This window comes from Rhineura floridana, chromosome 8, assembly GCF_030035675.1.
Source record: "Rhineura floridana isolate rRhiFlo1 chromosome 8, rRhiFlo1.hap2, whole genome shotgun sequence".
NCBI lineage: Eukaryota > Metazoa > Chordata > Lepidosauria > Squamata > Rhineuridae > Rhineura > Rhineura floridana.
The window spans coordinates 108,590,534-108,613,966 of NC_084487.1; the positions used below are offsets into that span (position 1 = coordinate 108,590,534).

The following is a 23,433-nucleotide window of genomic DNA, read 5'->3' on the forward strand; positions in this document are numbered from 1 at the left end:
GGCTCGGAAGCAAATAGGTAGCCAGTGCAAACGGGCCAGAACAGGTGTTATATGCGCTGATCGGCTAGTTCCCGTCAACAATCTGGCTGCCGCGTTTTGCACTAGCTGGAGTTTCCGAACTGTCTTCAAGGGCAGCCCTACGTAGAGCGTGTTACAGTAATCCAATCTGGAAGTTACCAGAGCATGAATAACTGAGGCGAGGTCATTCCTGTCAAGATAGGGACGTAGCTGGGCTACCAGCCGAAGGTGGTAGAACGCATTCCTTGCCACCGAGGCCACTTGTGCCTCAACAGACAAGGAAGGATCGAAAAGAATCCCCAAGCTACGAACCTGTTCCTTTTTTTTTTTGTAATAATTTTTATTATTCAAATTTTTATAAAACAAACACAACAAAATCAAACAACAAAAACAATACAACAAAAATAAAAAGAAAAAAAACTTGACTTCCGATTTGTTACAGATCAGCTAAAGGTACATAATATATATCAAACTTGACCCCTAAAACATACAAAGTTCACTTTTTTCCATAGTCTATCTTGATTAATCGTCAAATCCCATTATCATCATTTCATTTTTTTCTTTCAACAAAAAGTCCAAAAGAGGCTTCCATTCCTTAAGAAATGTATCTATCGTTTTTTCTCTGAGAAGGCATGTCAATTTGTCCATCTCGACTAAGTCCATTAATTTCAATAGCCATTCTTCCATTGTTGGTACTGATTCCATTTTCCACTTTTGTGCATATAATAATCTTGCTGCCGTAATCATATATAATATTATTCTTCCATATTTCTTTTCTTTTTGTTTACCCATAAAGCCCAATAAAAAAAATTCTGGCTTTGACTGAATATTTATCTTCAAAATTTTTTGCATCATCCTACCTATCTGTGCCCAGAATAATTTTGCCTGTTTACACGACCACCACATATGGTAAAAAGATCCTTCTTGTTGTTTACATTTCCAACATACATTAGAAACATTACTATACATTTTTGACAACTTTTCTGGTGTCATATACCAATGATACATCATTTTATAAAAATTTTCTTTAAGATTATAACATAATGTAAATTTCAAACCTTTTTTCCACATATTTTCCCATTGATCCATTTGTATATTATAACCAAAATTTTTTGCCCACTTGACCATACACTCTTTTACTTGTTCTTCTTCCATATCCATTTTCAATAAAAATTTATACATTTTTGCAATTATACATTCATCATTTGTACACAAATCTACTTCAAAATCAGATTTATTTATTTCAAACCCATACATTTTTTTATCCATTTTGTATCTTTCTAACAATTGTAAATAGGCAAACCATTGTGAACTATATCCTTCCTTTATTAATTGTTCTCTCTCTTTCATTATATATTCTCCATGCACATTTTCTAATAATTCTTGGTAAGTTAACCATTTCTCTTTTCCAGCCATTTCTCTTCTATAAAATGCTTCTTGACTTAAAACACATAGTGGTATTTTCGAAAAAAACCTTGTTTTGTATTTATTCCATATTTTCAACAAAGGACGTCTTATAAAATGATTGTTAAAATCCACATTAACTTTTACTTTATCATACCATAGATATCCATGCCATCCCCACTTCAAGTTATGACCCTCCAAATCCAATAATCTTTTGTTCCTCAATACAATCCATTCTTTTATCCAGACTAAGCAACAAGCAGCAAAGTAAAGTCTGAAATTTGGTAATCCCAATCCTCCTCTTTCTTTGGCATCTTGTAGTAATTTAAATTTAATTCTTGGTTTTTTCCCCTGCCAAACAAATTTAGAAATATCTTTTTGCCATTGTTTAAAAGGTAAATCAGAGGATATGACAGGTATTGTTTGAAATAGAAACATCATTCTCGGCAATACATTCATTTTTATTACAGATATTCTGCCCATTAATGACAACTGTAATTTGTCCCATTTTAACAGATCTTTCTTAATCTCTGACCATAATTTTTCATAATTGTTATGAAACAACTTTGAATTTTTATTTGTCATAATAATACCTAAATATTTCACCTTTTCTTCTATTTTAAAATCTATCTTCTCCATCAACTCTTTTTGATTCCTTAAAGATAAGTTTTTCACCAACATCTTTGTTTTTTGGTTATTAATCTTAAATCCTGCTAATGATCCGAATTCTTCTAATTTATCCATCAATATTTTGATTCCTTCCAAGGGATTTTCTAGTACAATTATCAAGTCGTCAGCAAATGCTCTCAATTTATATTCCTCTTTTTTTATCTTTATTCCCGAAATCCTTTTGTCTTGCCTTATGTCTCTAAGCAGCACTTCTAGAACCAAAATAAATAAAAGAGGGGATAGTGGACATCCCTGTCTTGTGCCCTTTTGTATTTCACATGAGTCGGTTAAATCCCCATTGATAATTATCTGTGCCTTCTGTGATGTATAAATCGATGTGATCCATTTTATCAAATTTTCTCCAAAGTCCATTTGCTCTAGAACCTTAAACATAAATTTCCAATTCAAGTTATCGAATGCTTTCTCAGCATCCAGAAAAATCAAGGCTGCTTGTATGTCATTTCGTTGTTCAAGATATTCCAACACATTCAAAACATTCCTGACATTATCACGTAATTGTCTTTTAGGTAAAAATCCCACTTGATCTTCCTGAATAAATTGTTGCAGTATTATTTTCATTCTTTCAGCCAAAATCGTTGTAAAAATTTTATAATCATTATTCAATAAAGATATTGGTCGATAATTTTTTGTTTTAGTTAAATCCTGCTGTTCTTTAGGTATTAATGTTATATTGGCATTTTTCCAACTATCCGGTATCGTCTCTTCTTGCAAAATAGAGTTCATTGTGTAGTGTAAAGGTAATAGAAGTCCCTCCTCCAAGCATTTGTAATACATTGCTGATAGTCCATCCGGTCCTGGCGCCTTTCCTAATTTAATTTTACTTATAGCCTCAGATATTTCTCTTGACGTAATAGGACCATTAATAGTTTGTCTCTGAAAATCTGTAATTTTAGGCAAATTCTGTTTAGATATATATTCTTCTATTTTTTCAGAGGGAATTTCCTGACACTTGTACAAAGTTGAATAATATTGATGAAAAACCCTTTGGATTTCTACATTGTCTGTCAACATCTCATCTCCTTCTTGTATCTTTAAAATAAGATTTTTTTGTCGTTCTTTTCTTAATTTATATGCTAACAATTTCCCTGGTTTATTTGCAAATTCAAAAGTCCTTTGTTTAGCAAAGTTTAATTTCCTTTCAATTTCTCTAACTGTCAACATTGACACTTGTTTCTGTAACATTTTAATTTGATTTACAGTAGAAGCTTTAGTTGGATTCTTTTTCAATTCTTCCTCTTTTTGTTTTATTTCTTCCAAGATTAATTGCATTTTCTGTTGTTTCTTCTTTTTTAATTCAGAATTACATTTAATAAAATATCCCCTCATAAATGCTTTACTTGTATCCCAAAGAATTTTTTCACTTATCCCTTTATGTAAATTGTGTTCAAAAAACTCTTTTAATTTCTTCTTACATTCCTGCACTATTTTATCATTCTGTAATAAAGATTCATTTAATCTCCATCTAAATCCAAGATTTTTTTTTTTAAGTCAATATCACTGGATTGTGATCCGAAAAAGTTTTTGGTAATACATCCATCTTGGAAATATCTTTCACTAAACTTTTAGACATCCAAATCATATCAATCCTCGAAAATGTTTTATGCCTTTCTGAAAAGTAGGTAAATTCCTTTGCATTATTATTTATATGTCTCCAAGCATCCACCAATTCCAAATTTTCCATCAATTCAAAACAAATCTTTGGCAATTTGCCCTGTGTCTCTTTAATATTTTTCTCAGAAAGTCTATCTATTTTTGGTGAAATTACCCCATTCCAATCACCCATGACACACCAATGATCATATACAAACTCTGATAATTTTTCCATAAGTCCAGTATAAAACCTTGTTTTATCTTCATTGGGAGCATAAATGCCCACTATCAAAATTTTTGTACCCTGTATGGTAATTTCAACTCCCACAAATCTGCCACTATCATCCAATAATATCAATTTAGGGGACAATTGTGAATTAATATAGAGGACCACACCATTTTTTTTTTTTGATCCTGCCGAAATAAGTTCTTCACCCAAATTTTTACAGATTAAATATTTGGAGTCTTTCTTCTTAATATGAGTTTCTTGTAAACAAATTATATCCAATTTTAATTTTTTCAAATAATGAAATACTTTCTCTTCTGCGCCGAATTAGCTCCGTTTATATTCCAAGTTAAATATTTGTAATCCATTTTTAAGCATGTATTTTAGAAAAGTCTGTACCTGTTGCTCCCTTTGATTCATCATCATCCTTTTCTTCTTCTACCTGTTTCTGTTGACTTTGTTTCCCAGGAATTGTATCCATGTCTTTGAGTTTATCTTCTTCCATATCTTTTGAAGCTTTTCTCAAGAAATCCCTTGCTTTTTGAACAGTATTTAATCGATACTTCTGTTGTCTGAATGTAAAAATCACTCCCTCTGGAACATCCCATCTAAATTGAATTTTACATTGTTTAAGTTTTTCTGTGAAGAAAGCATATTCTTTTCTCTTTCGTAAAAGTCTAATAGGAATTTCCTTCATCACCAGTATTTCTTTACCGTCAATTTTGAAGCCATTGTTGAAATGATATTGCAATACCATATTTCTAGTCTTTTTTTTTAGAAAATTAACAAGTACATCTCTTGGGATTTTTTTCATTGTTGCATATCTGGAATTAATTCTGTAAACTGTATCTATTTCAAATTCCATCCGATCTTCATTCATTTCCAAGGATTTTGCTAAGACAGTAACAATTTTCTCTCTGATATCTTCACCTGTTTCCTCAGGAATTGCACGGAATCTCAAGCAATATTCTTTATCTCTAAGTTCCATAACAGCAAAATAATCCAGATTTTTTTCTAATTCCACATTTACACTATCAATTCTATTCTCTAAGGTTTGCACCTTATCTTTAACATTTTTTACTTCCTGTGTTAATTGCCCAATATTATTTTTGATCTCACCCACTTCTGTTTTGATATGATCTTGTAGATCTTTATAGTCCTTTTTCATATTGTGAAATTCGTCTTTAAATTGTTGTCTGTCCTGTTTCATCTCTTGTTTCATCTCTTGTTTAAAGTCATTAAACCCCTCCATAATTTTCTGAAACATGTCTATTCCTTCCTGAGTATCAGTTGAAACTCTTCGCTCTAAAACTTTGGCTGTTTTCCTGGTTGTCATTTTTAAAAGGTAAAACTTTTTCTATTATTAACCAATGTTCCCAAACTTAGTGGCAAACTGTTTCTTACTTTTCCTCAACAACAAAAGAGTTAATATAATCAGGCTTGTTAGTATGATCTTAGCCAACACAGTTCTTATCTCCGGCACGTTCAAGAATGTAAAACAAATCCAGTTCTCAGCGTCCAGCAGTTAATAACATACACGAACAGCAGATTCATTGGAAAAAAAAAACATAATCCAAAATAGAAATGAATAAAAAATAGTCTCAGATATATTTCCTTCAAATAATCAAATTATCTTGTCCAATAGGTTGCCTCTTATTCGTTTTAATCTTTATAATTCCAAATTTAAGCCAGCTTTTTGTCATATATATAAAAAAGTAAAACAAATTCTTTGTATTGCTCCCTTCTTCCTTAACTTTATGCAGAACAAAAAAAAAAGTGTGACTCACCCAAGTTTCTTAATTAGCTGATTCGTAAACAATCCTCTTTTACGGTAGTAATTTAAGTCCAAGATAAGATTTAGACAGATGGAGGCTAGCTCGTTAAAAACGTTTTTAAAGAGAAAAAAAAATGTCTCGCTTACTTTCAGCATAGCATGTTGGAAATCCAAGCTCCGTCTTCCGTTGCCAGGTATGCCTTCTTATCTCAGGGGATTCCTGATCAAATCCAGCTATCTGCAACTCGACGAAGTTACGTGGATAATCTTCGGTTCTCCTTTTATCTTGGAGAACATTTGCGCCAGTCATAGATTCCTCTTGACTGACTTTAAACTGAAAAAAGCTTTCTCTGAGATAGAGCTCCCTCAGAGACAGCCACCAGCCAGCACTCCTTCCGGGAAGTCCGCTACGAACCTGTTCCTTCAAGGGGAGTGTAACCCCATCTAGAACAGGGTGAACATCCACCATCTGGGCAGGGAAGGCACTCACCAACAGTGTCTCAGTCTTGTCTGGATTGAGTCTCAGTTTATTAGCTCTCATCCAGTCCATTATCGCGGTCAGGCAACTGTTCAGCACATCCACAGCCTCACCTGATTCAGATGAAAAGGAGAAATAGAGCTGCGTGTCATCAGCATACTGATGGCAACACACTCCAAAACTCCTGATGACGGCACCCAGAGGCTGCATGTAGATGTTAAAAAGCATGGGGGACAAAACCGACCCTTGAGGGACTCCACAATGGAGAGTCCAAGGTGTCGAGCAATGTTCCCCAAGCACTACCTTCTGACGACGATCCGCCAAGTAGGAGCGGAACCACTGCCAAGCAGTGCCTCCAACTCCTAATTCCGCGAGTCTCCCCAGAAGGATACCATGGTCGATGGTATCAAACGCCGCTGAGAGATCAAGGAGAATCAACAGAGTCACACTCCCTCTGTCCCTCTCCCGACAAAGGTCATCATACAGGGCGACCAAGGCTGTTTCAGTGCCAAAACCGGGTTTAAAACCGGATTGAAACGGATCTAGATAATCGGTCTCATCCAAGAGCACCTGGAGCTGGCCGGCAACCACCCGCTCCAAAACCTTGCCCAAAAAGGGGACATTCGCCACCGGTCTATAATTGTTCAAGTTATCTGGGTCTAAGGAAGGTTTCTTTAAAAGAGGTCTCACTACTGCCTCCTTGAGGCTACCAGGGACTACTCCCTCCCTCAAGGAGGCATTTATCACTTCCTTGGCCCAGCCGGTGGTACCAGTCCTGCTAGCCTTCACTAGCCAAGATGGACAAGGGTCCAGAGCAGACGTGGTCACCCGCACCATTCCAAGCACCTTGTCCACTTCCTCAAGCTGCACCAACTGAAACTCATCCAATAATGAAGCGCAAGACCGTGTTCTGGACACTTCAATGGATTCAACTGTCATAACATCAGAGTCTAGGTCCCTACGGATGCATGCGATTTTATTTTGGAAGTGCCCCGCAATGTCGTTACAGCGAGCTTCAGATGTTTCTATGGTATCTTGAGGACCAGAATGTAAGAGTCCTTGTACAACCCTAAAAAGCTCTGCTGGACGGCAGAGAGATGTCCTAATAGAGGTAGCAAAATAGGACTTCTTCGCCGCCCTTACCGCTTTCATGTACGACTTAGTGGAGGCACTTACCAAAGCATAATTGCATCCATCTGGAGTTCGCCTCCATCTGCACTCTAGCCTCCTTCTCTCTTGCTTCATCACTCTCAGCTCCGGGGTATACCACGGAGCTATATGAGCTCTGCAACGAAGAGGGCGCGTGGGAGCAATCGTGTCAATAGCCCGGGCCATCTCCGTGTTCCACAGTTCGACCAAGGCCTCGACAGGAGCGCCAGTACTATCAGCTGGAAAAACTCCCAGGGCCCTCTGAAAACCAATAGGATCCATAAGCCTCCGGGAGCGGACCAACTTAATAGGTCCCCCACCCTTGCAGAGGGAAAGAGTCGTCGTAAGTCTAAAACTCAGCAGGCAGTGATCTGTCCATGACAATGGAGTAGATGAAAAACACCCCACCTCCAGATCACCATCTCCATGACCAGTGGCAAAGATCAAATCAAGATCTCACAGCGCCTCTTACAGGACCAAGAATCTTTATCTGAGGAAGAATGCATTCAACCTCACTGTTTTACATTCCATCTTTGTGCATGCAAGTCAGAGCTTGCCCCAATAATCTGTTTGATCTTCTGCTCACCCACCCCCTCAGCACACAACTGCCACTGAAAAAAATCAGTGTTAAAACACCACTGTTGTTTCATTTTGATTTTACTATCTCCAGGAACTTGCAGTGCTTTGCCACCTTCACCACCCTAGTTTAGTGTCCTTGTTGGCTGCAGCAGTGCACCCCCGGATGCTTGTCATGGAATTAGCGCCAAAAGGATCTCTAGATGGATTACTGCAACAAGACAACGCAAGTCTAACTAGGACACTCCAGCACAGGATAGCTCTACATGTAGCTGATGGCTTAAGGTAAAACTATCAGAAATGTTTGTTTCAATACAGCATGTTTTAAAAAAAATTTCAAGGCGTCTTTGTGAATCCTACATTATATTTTTGTTAAGTAATTTGCGCTTTTAGTAATGGATTTCCTGGCTGGTACTGACTTTCATAAGTCTGAAGTGTTGTTCACTGTGTTCACATCTGACCAACTATTTTGAAGCCGTCTTGTGGATAGCCATTAAACCTTGAGGACCTGCATCTCATTTTTAATATTTCCAATGCATATATGTTTCTCATAGGTATCTGCATTCAGCAATGATCATCTACCGTGATTTAAAGCCCCACAATGTGCTGCTCTTTACACTGTATCCCAATTCAGCTGTCATTGCAAAGATTGCCGATTATGGTATTGCCCAATATTGTTGCAGAATGGGGATAAAAACGTCAGAGGGCACACCAGGTATGAAAGTCTTCCTATTTAATAACATCAAGCTACCACAGGAGTCTCTGTGGTTAAACAGATGACATGTTTGAGAAATGTAAATTATAAGAGATAAATGTTCCCTAGCCAGTTACCAGCCTGACTCTGCCTATTGTTTTTGAAGGGGGAAAGATGTTAAAGTAAATGATTACTTTTTGCACTTGGGCATACCTGGATAACTCCTGCTTTCTAGAAACTTGCCAGGGTCCCTGGGGTTGGTGATGTTAATTGTTCATCTTTGTAATGGTTCCCTTCCATGAACATAACACTGCAGGCCTGGGCTACTGGGAGGAAGGATGGGATATAACTCAAATAAATAAATAAATATACATGATTCCATCTTGTCCTGTTCCTTGTTCAACATGTGTAATGTGCTGAGCAGGACTGTATAATCTGAGAGATGCTGCAACATATATTATTTTAATAAGCTGGCTTGCAGTGCAATCCTGTTCCTGTCTAATCATAACTAAGTTCCATTAGATCAAATGGGGCTTGCTCTTAGATAAGTAGTGTAGGATTGTAGCCTAAATCAGGCCCAGAGTCTTTCTAGAGATGTGAAGGCCCGGGGGGAAAAATGGAAAATTTAGAGAAAAAATGGGGGAATTCCAATTCCTCATTTCTTCCCAGTTTTTCCAATTCTTCAGAAACAAAAAACAAGAAAGTTTTTTTGGGGGAAATGGGGAAATCTTTTTTTCCCCCTGGGGTTTTCCCAGTTCTTCACATCTCTAGTCTTTACTGAGATTGACTAACGTTGCTATCTGCCCCTTAGCCTTTAGAATGGAACAATCTGTCATGGCCAAAAGTTTCCACCTACCATTTTGAGCTGTTTGTGGACTCCATAGACAGCTACATATTAGGACATGGAGTAAATTTATGAGAGCCAATACAAAAAGTCCTTCAGCACTGTTCCTATTCTCCTATGTATATTATGCTTCTGTGGCTATAAGGTGTGTGTGTGTGTGTGTGTGTGTGAGAGAGAGAGAGAGAGAGAATATGCTTATTTTTATTAATTGGTTCATAACCTTCAGTTCATAATTGCTTTCTAGAAGCTCACATCTCTTTTAGGCCCAAAATAGCATTTTGATTTTTTTCTGTTAAGTTTCTTATGGCACTTAACATTATTCATAAACTAAAACAACAGCAATTGCCTGGCAAGAAGCATAACAATTAATGACTTGTGAATTATTATCAATTTTTTTTTTTTAGGATTTAGAGCACCAGAAGTTGCAAGAGGAAATGTTATTTACAATCAGCAAGCTGATGTTTATTCATTTGGCTTGCTCCTATATGACATTTTAACAGCTGGTGGAAGAATATTAGAAGGCATGAAATTTCCTAATGAATTTGATGAATTAGCTATTTATGGAAAACTGCCAGGTATGTTTTATTTGCCTAGTATTTAATACAGTGGTTGTTGCATGAACACTCTGTCATGCCCGCCCGACCCTCAGGGTCCCGGGATCATGCATCAGGCTCAAACCCCCACCCTTAGGGAAATGAGACTGGAACCAAAAAGCTAATACTTCACCCTTGCCAAGGCTGTGTACGCTCACAACAACCCTGCAAGGTAGAAGGTAGGCTGCCACCACCCCTGTATACTGGTCCACTCAGAGCCAGGGGATCTCTGAGCCCAGAAGGTATATAAAACCAAGGTCCTAAAAGGCAAGAGTCACAGTTACACTCCTTGCCAGGCACCTCTGGTTTAACACTTAAAATCCAAGCTTTTAACTTCTTAACCCTCTTTGGTAGTGAGTGACTGAGGTTGGGTCAAAACACTGAATTTAGAACCACCCCTTCTCTCAAATGAACACACCAGGTTAAATAGAAGTAGCTTTATTAAAATATATAAGTGCACATATCATATAGCAGCAAGTAATCCTTTAAGACCATTCACCCAACAGGGGTTTAGGTTCTTACAAGAGAATTCATACACACAACAAGAAAATAATAAACTAGCTCACCTAACTACTTACATACGAGGTAGTTGGTTGCGTGGCACCTCTCCTAAGAGAGATGGATGTTCAACATAAAGCAATGGAACCAGACATAGGTTGCCTTCCCATAAGCAACCCCAGGAACCATAAGGCAGAAAAGGTTTGGAACTCTGGTGCCAGTCAGCATAGGCAGAGAACAGAGAACAAAGGCTATGGGTCCCTAGCCCTATACTTAAGGGAAAAGGATCCTAACGGTCCAAGATTAATTGACCAATCAGGAATTGACTGATGTAACTTTCTTCTCGATGTTTCTCACATTTTCGCGCCTTCAGGCCCCCCTCCCAACGGTATTTTCCAACTGCATAGGCCAAGGATGACCTTGGGTGCCAGGCACTTGCTAATCAGCAAAGACAAACAGGTGCAGCTTGTCAAGGCTTCCTCTAACCGTCTTCAGCTGGAAAAATGAAACTTAACTTTACAAATTGGCAAGGCTTGTCTTTTCTGACTGTAACCATCTCCCAGAGTCCCTTACTGGGGCCAAAGTGTTGTCATCAGATTTTTAATAACTCATGACCATTACAGGTTCATGACACACTCTGATTCTCCTTTGGAAATATTTCCCCTTTATGGTAGTAGATATTCACGCAAACATAAAAGGCAAAATATAAAAGATTTGGAATAAAGATTTCAAGTGGCCAGAAAACTGGCATTCCCAACATTCTGTAAAGACAATTGCAAGAAAATTAAGTGTACAGTGATTATTAAAACCAATGGGATTTCAGGGCAGTTAATGTTCTCTGGATTATGCCTGCTAGGCTTTTATTAAGACATTTTAGAGATAACATGGTTCATAGTGTAAAGAAGGAGGGTGAAGCTTTTTAAATGCCTATGGGCTATTAATCCTCCATTCATGCTTGTGTTGTCTCCTTGTGTTCAGTAGACTTCAGTTTGAAAGGTATTGTATGGAGATTTGTTTATGTAGTTCTGTGTTTTGTGCATCTGAAACCACTTGGCAAATAACCACCAAGGCAGTATAACAGCACACTAAAGAAGATAAACAACATTTTAATTGCTCATAAGCTGATCATACAATATCCTTACAGTGGTGACATAAGAATTTTAATTTTCACCGTGAAAGCACATCACTTTCCCAAGATAACTGCTTGGCTTCTTTTTAGAAAGTGGTGTACATCCACCAAACACAGTGAAGCTATTATTTTTGAATGGTAAAAGTCTGTCTGTTTATTACACCATATATGTTGCTATATTCCACCTTTTCACACTGACCAACCCTAGGAGGCTAATAATAAAACTTAAAAGTTATATCCAATGCTGTACAAGCAGAGTTCTGCTTGTGCAACAGAACTTCCATTTCCTCTCCTCCTCCTGTGTGCTCCCCAAAACCTGCTCTGGATGGTCCCCTAGTGCCCTGGAGATGATTTTGAGGGTGCACTGAAGGGACAGGAGAGGAAGTTCTGCTGCATGCACAGAAGGCTGTTGCACCAGTGGAGTTCTAGTATCGGATGAAGCTCATAAAATTAAAATATAAAAAATTACAAAGTAATAATGTGTTTTTAAAAACTTCAGCCAACTAACCTCTGCCCTGTCTACAAGAAGCTCTTTATTTTGTGGCAGAACACCATTAGAGAGGAGACTAGATGGCTCTTGGACGTTCCAGAACCTGGGTGTACACATTAAGAAAGCCCTCTCTCACATTCCCACTAAATGCACCTCTGATGTTGGTGGGACACAAATAAGAGCCTCTCCTGAAGCTCTTAACATCCATAAAGATGTATAGTAGAGAAGACAATTCATCAGGTAACCTGGTCCTAAACCATTTATGGCTTTGGTGGTCATAACCAGCACTTTGAGTTAAGCCTAGAAATGGATGGACTGGAAGCCACTGAAGTTGTAATAAGAGAGACGCATGCTCCTGATAACCCAATTCTGATGAATTGGGCTGTTTTGGAACCTTTGACAGTGTGCATTCCCCTAGGAAGTTTTGTCTTATTTCCTTTTCTGGTATCCTCATGACCTTCCTAAATTTGTGCTGATTTTGCACTCACAAGGTAATTGAGATTCTGAGTTTACCATGTAGGTTTACAGAATAAGTACTCCATCCTTAGTTTTGTTTATATACTCATCTTGTTCATTGGTGGTTTGTTTTTCCTTATTTAATGTCCCTCTTAAATAAGATGGCATGTGGGACATCATGTGTATTTTGAAGAACTGTGTCACCCCTGACTCAATTGCTCTGGTATGTGTACAGGGGTTCCATTGTGTACATGCAGCTCTGCATAATTGAGAGAGGCCCATTATGACTTCAAGGAAAGGTCAAGGAAATGTTTGTGTAAGCAACTGATACTTAAACTGAAGAGAACAAGGTGACAAGCCCTATTTAAGAACAGGCAACTCCATTGGTTGGAGTTCATGAGTGAGGACCAGTTTGTTAAGAATTCTAATTTTGGTTTAAATCTCTGTGAAAGAAACAAAGCTAAGTTCTACAAACACAGATAATTTTGCAATGCACTAAAAGTTAACCCCGATGGGAAAAGGCAACTTTTCTCTCTATGCATTGCCACTTTATTTTCTCAGTATGCTGTAGTTATTTCTTTTATACTGTGCAGTATCATTTCTCTTTTGACAAGTTTTCTCCAGAACTATACATAATCTGGTAGCCCTATTCAGTTGTTAGGGTCCCCCTTGTGATTAGAATAATATGAGGGAGAGCAGAGACATATTGGCTGACATGCTGTCCTCCATGCATTTGGAGGGTCAAGGTCTGTAGCAGAAAGCCTGCTGTATTTGTAGAGCCTCGCTGGTCTTTCAGGGTTCTAGATCGTATGGGAACATTTCACAAGAACAGTAGGGTCCCCACGGCAAATGTTCGCCTTCAAGTGCATGGAGTGCAGTGGGATCAGTGACAGTGATGCGATGGGTAGAGTGTCCATGCTTCCTCATCATGATGTGAGGCAAACAACTCCTGAATATGGCTTATGAGCGATGCAGTTCAAGGGGTTGTTGGCCTCTCCAGTCACCTTTGTGAAAGCTATATGTTCCAATTATTCCATTGTGGTCCTAGTGACAGATGAGAATTTAAATATCTGTGTTTCACATTTAATTTTACATGAACATTCTTTTAAACCCCTTCGACTAATGTAATTTTTGCAATAAGGAAGTTGTTTTAAAGCAATTGATTTACTACACTGAACACTGGTCTGTGCAGTTCTTTTACGCCATATGAAACTCAAAAACTTGAATTCTAGATCCTGTCAAAGAATATAGCTGCACCCCCTGGCCAGAAGTTGAAGATTTAATTAAGAAGTGTTTGAAAGAAAATCCTCAGGAAAGACCTACATCTGCTCGGGTAGGCATTGTCTACATGGTACATGTTTAAGTTTCCTTCTGTCTCTCAGTTACAAGGACATCACCAATGTTGCATAAATGAATTTATGAAATAAATTAATAAGGGATGACAGTTTAGTTTCAACCTGAAGCATACTTTATTGGCAGTAATCCCCAATGAAGGGTATTATTTCTAATGAACTATATGTAAGATTGGTCTACAGTTATTCACCAGTAGATCTTGTGTGATAATAGTGCTGGCAATACATTAAATTGTGCAAGTTAATGTCACTTGCCTTAATATATAACCATAAATCCAAAATTATTTGTTACCATCTCAGCATTTTGCTGATCTAAAATTATGTTGGATTTTCCTGATAAAATACATTTTTCATCTGCCCTTCTGCTTATTTAATAATCTTAATAATTCTTAGCATTACAAATTAATTCAGTGTCAATAAATGCCTTTCTAAACAAAATATGTGATATTGGCAGTGTATTTCATCACTGTACAGTTGATCTCTACATAATGTAGTGTTAACTACATAATGCGTAAAGGAATTGCCCAGTGTTGTTACTAATGTGGTGTTTCTGCAGGTTTATGAGATTTTGAACTCCGCAGAACTTGTCTGCTTGATGAGATACATTTCAGTACCCTGTACTCTTACAGCAGAATGCATGGTTGCTGCAAATCAAAGTTGTAAGACAACAGGAGTCTGGATAGGTAGCGGGAGCACAGAAAAAGCACAGGTCTCATTTATTGACTTCAATTCAGATGGTCACAGCAGTCAGGTAAGTGTGAAAGTTTGCACTTAATACAAATGCTTCAGTATTGATGGATACAGTATTTACGTAACAAACTTCATACTTTAATTAGTAGAGCCCCAAAGGGCAATTAATTTAGCATGTGTATAAGCTTGCGTGTTGTAGAAATGTATGTTTTGTTTTAAATTTTGTAATGGGGATTTCTACTAACGTCTTAGATCTGTCAGTCTCATAATTACATTCACTTACGAAGTCAAATGGTAGAAGAACAAGAGTAGTTACCATAGGTGTTACAGTTTTCAAGAAAATGTACTTTGATGATAGCCTAGCAAAAGTGAAGCCTGAAAATACCTCTCCTCCCCCACTGGCTAATAGGATCATGAGATCACCACTGTGTTCCCTCAGCTGCTGCTGCTACATCTGTAGATTATTCTGTTAAGTTTTCACTCCCTTTTCTAATATTTTCTGGTGTGGGAGAAAATAGAAGGCAGGAAGCAATCCAGGGAAAGAAAATACTAGCTCCAAGTGAAAGGAGAAGCCATGGATGGGATGGTGCGTAGTCTGATGTCCTGATTGTTAGCCGTATTGCTGGGGGGGGGGGAACTGCTGGATAAACATTTAATTTTTAGAGACAGAAGTGGTGAGTGGATTGAAGCTTTCACTTGATGGCTTAATCTTGGTGGGGAGGGGGACAATTCTTATTTTAGAATAATTCAGTTGGAGCCCTATAGAAACGAAGCTCCGCTCGCCGTGCAGCTGACGAGCAGGGCATGATTGCAGGTGGGGGTGAAGACGCTGCCCCCATCTGTTAATGGGGCAACGTCGCGCGTCGCGCCCGTGACGTCAGCGCGACGTGCAGTGTAAGGGGCGGGGTCTATAGGACTATTTGAGTCCAGCCACCCCTTCCACCTTCCTCTTCTGCTGCTCGATAATTGGTGATGGAGGAAAGCTTTCTGGCACATACATTCACATTAGTCTTAATTATTATGCTTGACAAAGTGAAAGAAAAGCGTAAATACCCCCTGCAAATAACAGTAGCTGAGGAAACAGACCAGTGATAGTATCATGCTATCAGCCTGTAGGGCATGTTTTCACCCTCTCCAGGATTGCAGTTTTCAGCTAACTTTAAATTACATTTCTAGCTTGAACAATTTTTTGAACATTGGCAAACTGTTGACAGTGTATTGATTTTGAAACTTAGGAGAAATCTCCATTAACTGCCCCCCTCCCAAAAAGAAAAGGCTGATGAAAACTAGACATCTCATTATGCTGTTTAGGTTTCAGCAAGGGAACTGCCAAATTACAAATGTCATATACTGCTAGAGACAGAAGCTACTTTGACAGCAAGCAGCCTATTTTATTCTTCCAAAAAAAAAACAGAGCAGAACTCAGGCAGCAGAAGATGTGCTTTGATTCAAATATATGTCAGCAGTTTGGGTTTCCAGACCTTTCTTATTTGTTGCTGCATGAGGCTTCAAATCCTACCTTTTAAATCTACTTATGTGTAAGTTTCATAACCTTATGGGCATGTAGTGAGTGTTGCTAAAAATAATAGCATGAGCCTTGAGAGGCTTCAACTTTTGTCCTGATCTCCATTGTTGAGAAAAGATAGTGGCCCAAATGTGATTATAGAAAATTGGCTGGCTTTGTGCTGGAATGAGGTCAGGATCCTGGACAGGAACAAGGATGCTGGGTCAGAATGAAAGGGCAAAAGTTTCAAGTCCCACCTTCTGATTGTTGCATCGTTCTAGTTAAAGTGTAGTGTGCCTTGGTGCAGCTGCTGACTGTTTAAGGGGCTGTGGGGACATAGTCAATGGAAGTTGTGCAGGGCTTTCTTGATCCTTGCAGGAGATGGAAGTCCATTCTTCAACCTCCATAGACATCCGGGGGCTGGGTGTAAAATCAGGTGCTGGCAAACCTACTCAGGATGGGCCAGGGAGTGGGTTCATTACCAACTCAGAGCTGCTACTGCTTGGGCACTCAGAGTTCAGTGCCATTGCTCCTTTGAGTGGAGGAATGCCAGGAGGAGATGGCTAGTTAACCTTTTTTCCATCATGTATTGCTCCTCATTCTAGTTTTTATTCTTTATAATTAAAAAACTGAAAACACATAGAAGGAATATAAACATCATACATAAAAAAACAAAAATACAGAAATGATCAAAGTAATAATTATATATACACATATATACATACACACATACATACAAATTATTCACCCTATCCATGATATGACTAATGGATTATTAAAGCTAAACTGTATTATATTGCTTAATATAATATCTTACTCAAAGCATCATAAATCCCAAATTCATTTCAGATATTGGACCATAATTTTGGATATATTCAATAAATCTTCACCACTTATCCAAAAAACTATCATTTCTCCTTCTTTCTTGAAACCTCAAAAATTATGTCACTTCGGCTATTACTATGTATTCTCAAACTTTCTCTCCTTTAATTGTTAGTATGAAACTTACTCTCCAATATTTAGCATATAATATTCTTGTGGCCACTAGGAGATGTGAAACTAATTCCATGTACTTTACATTTACCGAGTGTTCTAGATTGTTTAACAAAAATATTACAGGATGAAAAAGTATCTGGTAACCTAAGATCTTATTCAGTTGTTTCTGAATTGCCTTCCAGCATTTCTTTGCAACCTCATATCTCAACCACAAGTGAAAAACATCACCTCTGTCGTTCTGACATTTTCAGCATACCTGAGAGTAATTCTGATTTATTTTATTAATTTTCACAGGAGTAATGTACCATGTACACATTACCTTATAGCAATTTTTTCTTATAGCTACATTGAGAGAATTTGTGAGACTTTCCAAAGGTTCTCCCGTACATCTAAAGGAATGCTTTCTCCCATGTCTTGTCCCTATTTAATCATGTATTCCTTAATTTGTTCAAGCTTGGTTTCATATTTAAACAAAAGTTGATAATGTTTTGCTAGATGGTGTCAATTATTATTCAAAATTAACTTTTCAAACTCTGTTAAGTCTCTCCTATGTCCAAGTTTCCTCATATGTTCTTCGGCTATAGCTCTTACCGGTAAATATTATTTTAAAAAATCTTTTTATTTATGCTGCTTTGGGTTCATTTTTATGAAGAAAAGTGACAAATAAATTTAATAAATAAATAAATAATATGCAAACCAGTTTTGGTTTTCTGCCCTGCATCTTAGCTTATATCTCCAAATCTGAAAGCATATTTAATCTTTTGTGAGATTGATTGTTCTAATAAGCTTATTAGAAGACCTCACCCTCAACTAATACACAACTTCTCTAATAACAACTCCAAAGGTGAGGGGCAACAGTCTTTTCTGTTTGTCCCATACTTTCACAATATTATATAGAATAAAATTATTTTTAAGCTTCAGCTTTTCTTTCCCTATAATATTTCATGGATAGACATTCCTAATACTCCAGACATATCTGAGTAACAGGGCTGGCACCAGCCTGCCCCAGGCCCCCAGCACCCACCTGCACCTCCCTCTCCCGCTGCGGTAAACGCTGGTCACATTGTGCTCACATGCCTACTATAAACCAAGATGGTGGCTGAGACATCGGCCCCTTAGGGAAGCCTTGACCGCCATCTTGGTTGATGGCAGCCATGTGCACAGCGCAGCCAGCATTCACCACAATGGGAGAGGTAGGTGGGGCATGCAGGCACATGTTGCAGGCCTGCATAGTTGTAGGGGGGTGCCTGGGAGCTCCGTCTCTGCAATCTCTGTCAGGGTCTTCAGTTGACCCTGGCACAGATTGCAGAATGGGAGTGCTATCCACTCACCCCAAGGAGGGGCTCTTCAGGGGTCCCTGGCCAGGGCTCGACCTGGAGGAGAAAAAAGGAGGGAGAACCCCGAGATGCTGAAGGAAAGGATTTCTTGAATGGATTTCTTGGCCTTCGTCTCACTGCTAATAGGCATTCCAGCGAGTGTATAAGTTTCACACTCTCGGTTTTTGCTGCTACATGGTCAGTTTTCTATTGCACAGAATCGGTGTAGATATTCCATGCACATTTTTGCATAGGAAACAGTTGAAGACAGACCTTTTAGATTTATTATGTAAGTATCCATTTTGTTCTCATTGCAATGTATGGTCATATACCGCCTTGCTGAGTAAGGTTCTTTAATCCAGTCCATTAACCAATTTAAACAATCGGGGATATACAAAAGAGATATATTGGGAACTTTAAGCCCTCTTCTGTCCTTTTCATAATATAAAACTGATGCTTTAAGCTCAGACATTTTATCTAGCCAGATAAATTTCATTAAGATATTCTGCCATTCATTTAGCTGATTTTTAGTTAATTTAATTGGTAACTGTTGGAATAAAAAAAATGATTTTAGGAATAATCATTTTAATGGTAGCTGTCCTTCCTGAAAAAGGATAGATTTAACTTCTTCCATTCTTCTGTTAAAAATAGGCATTCTTTGAAAAGTACTTCATAGTTATATTTGTATAGATTCTGAAAGTTTGAGGCCAATCTTATTCCTAGGTATAGAACCAGGATTTTTTTACCAATGACAGTCAATTGTTGGGGTTTTTTTAATTCTTCTCTCTTTTAGCTCTATGATTTCTGTTTTATTCAGCTTATAACCTGCCAAATGTTCATAATCTATTATTCATTTTTCTAAAGCCTTCAGCGACTGCTTAGGTTCTGTTATAGTTAAAACTATATCATCTGCATATAATTTTATTTTTTCAACCTTTTTTTATTAAAATTCCCTTGATCTCTGGCCATCTCTTATTTTAGCAGCTATAGGCTATATAACCAAAACAAATAATAAAGGAGACAAGGTGCAGCCTTGTCTTGTTCCTTGGATAGACTAAATGTTTTTGGTTTAAAACCATTGGTGTTAATCTGTTTTAGGAGTAAATAGCTTGAATCCAATTTATAAAATTGTGTCCAAAATTACAATTATACAGTACACTAAACAGGAAAGGCCACTCCACATAATAATAATGAATCCGGATTCTCATTATATGTATGATTCATAATGTGAAGTATCGTTCTTGTATTACCTCTAATTTTCCTGTTCCAGATAAAAGTATTGCTTGTTTTAGAACATCTTACAGAAGTATAATGTTGAGAGAAAAGGAAATTGCACTCTACAAGTTATGTTTGGTGAAAAAGAAACATTTACATGTGTTGTGTAGCCCCATGATAGCTACCAGTGTTGAAGCGATAAAGGAGTCAGTCAAATGAATTTTTTTCTAGAAGTTTCAGTTAAAGGAAATTAGTGGAGATAAAAGCCAGTAAAGGTCCCAGAAAAATTAATGTGTTTATGGAACTGAGTCTAAATGTTTATTATTCCTTCTTTTTTTCTTTTTCTCTGTCAGGTCTTTGCAGATTGTCGAGTATTGTGTTTGGCCTTGGTAACTCTTTCTGCAGAGAAGGAAAGCTGGATTGTAGCAGGAACACAATCTGGTTCTTTGTGGGTCTTTCATACACAAGATGAGGACCACAGGCACCAACTTCAGAAGATGTCGGATTCTGTCACATGCCTTTATTGCAACTCTTTCGCAAAGCAAAAGTATGGATGCATCTAAGTATAGATCAAGCATGTATATATATATGTGCAGTACAAAAAATTATTCACCCAGAAAGACAAGGTGGCTTGAATAGTGGGTATTATCAGGGTTATTACCATTTTTGGGCATATGGCTAATTGCAAGACTGCTTTTACCATAGACTGCAAAATGGGAAGTTGAATACACTTGATGTGTACACTCAGTGATGTAATACTGCACTTGTATATTTGTGCAGGTTACTAAAAATTGTGTATGTGCAATGGTTCTTTCAATATGCAGGAAAAGGTTCTTTCTATAAAAAGTATACAGTATGGTCTATGTGATAAACCTATTTCAGTGATACACTTGTATCCCTGTTTCATTTCAGCAAACAGAAGAATTTCTTTTTAGTGGGTACAGCTGATGGACAGTTAGCAGTTTTTGAAGACAGGGCAGTAAAGGTACATATACAGCTCTATCTTCTAAGAATTTTACAGCAATGAAACACATTCCTTTTTAATGTACTTTTTTATTTTCATTTGTGTTGAAGGGTTAAAGTCTTTCTAAAACCCTGACAGCAGATGCTACCCAAATATCAATGAATAGGGAAGTCGCTTATAGGCTTCTTTCATACATAATGGTAAACCATAGTCTGAAATAAATTATGTTTTACCATAAACAAACAGCAAGTTGGGGCATGCTTCTCAGATCACACCTGCCCTGCTCCTCTCTTTACCAAGGTGGTAAAACCACAGCATTAGCTAGCATTATCCTGACACTAAACCATCATTTGTTTCTGACTGCAGCTTACTGTGACAAGTAAACCAGGCTACTTTAAATGGAATGCTGTGCATGTTCCTTGAGATTCCCACTAATGGTTGTGGAATCTAATGCTTTTCCTATTCCTTGCATCCCCCCCTTTCCTGTTCACTATTCTCTGCAAAAATGGCATTATGGGCTAGATTAGGCATTGCAAAGCCTTTCCATTAAGACAGGGCTGGGAAACATTTTGCCTTCCAGGTGTTGTCGGACCCCAACTCCCATCAGCTCCAGAAAGCATAGCAAATGATCAGGGATGATGGGAGTTGCAGTTCAACAACATCTGGAGGGCCAAAGGTTCTGCAGACCTGCTTTAAACATCTATCAATAGATATTTGTGCTTAAGGACTTCCATTTCAATGTCTTCAAGCTGGCACTCTAGATTCCTCTGGGATCACACAGGCATCACAACCTGCAACACGCACACCATTTTTATCCATAAAGCTCTCTTGAATCAGATACAGCATGACCCTATAAATGTCTTATTTTGAATACCTCTGACTGCATTATTTGTTCTGTAGAACTCTAGTTGGGTCTATGAACCATTTGATGACTATATCCATTGGCACTAAAAAGATGGAAACACTGGCTTGGATCCAAAGAATCATGGGACTAGTTCTGCATGCTCAAAGGGTGTTTCTTGAACAGCAGCCATCCATCCCCACCCAGGCTTGAGGCCAATACTTTTTCTAAAGAGTGAAGTTCAAAAAGTGGTTTGTGATATGCCATCAGCACCTGCTATTAAAAAAAAAATCTTCAAAATTCTATTGAGACTCTTAGAATCTTGCAGTGGCCAGTAGCAGAGAATATTCTGGCTATTTATTAATCACCAATGCCTCCACATTTCTAGCTTGAGGTAATTAAGAACAGTTGTGCCCTGGACAGCATAAGGAACTCGATATTCTCCATATTGCAGAAGATGTTAGCAACCAGTTTGGATGGAGTAGATAGGAACAAAGGAGATGGGGGCTATACACATATCTGAATCAACTCTTTTATGTATGACATATATGAAAAAGAGTCCAAGAAAATGGTTCAGCATGCAACCCCAATGTTTTGGCTCTGCACTGTGAGTGATGTAAGAATTGGGTCTCTTCACCCTATAGCTTGTTTGCACAGTGACCACTTGAAAAGTGCTCAGCCCATAGTCATCCATAGTCACACATAAGTGTTTCCCCAATTTATTCTTCACTATATATATAGTGTGTGTGTGTACATTTTATAAACAATATTAAATTCAGTTATAGCTCGACACTTTGTAGATCATACACAACAAATATCCTTTCTTCATTAGTTTTATTTCCCTCCTCAGCTGTTGTTTCTCCTTACGCTATCTCATTTTGCATAAATGAATGAAAACATGTTGATCTGTATTTAAGTGGTTTATGCATAGAACTTCTAGTTTCTGCACATCATATAAATGGTATCCCAATACATTTTAAGAAATAAATAAATCTTTAGATATTTGCACCATCATTCAAAACTTTTTAAAGTTTTGTCTAACAGCAATATCCTTTATTTTCAGAAAGTACTGATGTTTTGTTCACACTTAAAATATTTTCTCACTGATGTGTTTTCTACATTTTCAGTGCAAAGGTGCTGCACCTTTGAAGATTTTACTAGTTGGAAACATCAGCACTCCACTTATGTGTTTAAGTGAATCTAATTATTTATCTGAAAAAAATACAATCTGGGGAGGTTGTGGGACAAAGATTGTATCATTATCTAGCGACTTGTCTGTCCAAAAACTCATTGAGACAAAGGCAAGCCAAATGTAAGTTTGTTCATTTTAATTATAATCATGTGCTTTTGTCTTTCTTTGTTGCTTTCTGTGAAGTATGTCACTTATTTTTAAGTATCTTGCTTTTTTGGGGGGTTGTTACTTCTCTTTACTATTACTTCATCTGAATATTTTTGGTGGAGTGAGGAGGATAGGATTTCCCTCCCCCAAGCATAAGAAACCTTAGTTGACCTTATCACTTGTCAAATATAATTTATGTGATAAGGGTAACTAAACTGTTTATAACTTCCAAACAAATGCTGAGTGTCTTGCACTCATTTGCCGGAGGTCCAGGGAGTCCAGGTACTTTCATGTTTGCATAAATGCTTTACACCTTTCCCAGGTATATTTGCTTCCAGTTATAGCCATTTTGTCAATCCTTGTTTATTCTGTAATAAATACCCTGGAATACATTTCTGCCAACTTCTGCTGATTTTCTTTGAGAACTGTGTACACTTTGTACACCCAGAAGGTGATCCAAACCACTCCATTGATATCATGGAGGCACTCTAGGTGACGCCAATTGGCAATTAATTAAACCCTTGTTGGGCATGTGCAAATGTAGCTATTAGCACAGCCAACTTCAGGGGTAGTCAGTGAGATGCCCTCCTGATTTTGTTGGATTCTT

General features: G+C 37.8%; 1 protein-coding gene across 5 annotated transcripts in view; it reads left to right on the forward strand.

Moving 5' to 3' along the window:
* The window catches only part of LRRK2 (leucine rich repeat kinase 2), a 149,538-nt gene that overhangs the window by 114,770 nt on the left and 11,335 nt on the right, over positions 1-23,433 (forward strand). For all 5 annotated transcript variants that reach the window (XM_061640340.1, XM_061640342.1, XM_061640341.1 and 2 more), the window contains 8 exons: positions 8,000-8,190; positions 8,460-8,620; positions 9,848-10,018; positions 13,842-13,942; positions 14,518-14,712; positions 20,036-20,229; positions 20,595-20,667; positions 22,615-22,799. In XM_061640340.1, the coding sequence (XP_061496324.1) occupies positions 8,000-8,190; positions 8,460-8,620; positions 9,848-10,018; positions 13,842-13,942; positions 14,518-14,712; positions 20,036-20,229; positions 20,595-20,667; positions 22,615-22,799 (1,271 nt within the window). The remainder of the gene's footprint in view (positions 1-7,999; positions 8,191-8,459; positions 8,621-9,847; positions 10,019-13,841; positions 13,943-14,517; positions 14,713-20,035; positions 20,230-20,594; positions 20,668-22,614; positions 22,800-23,433) is intronic.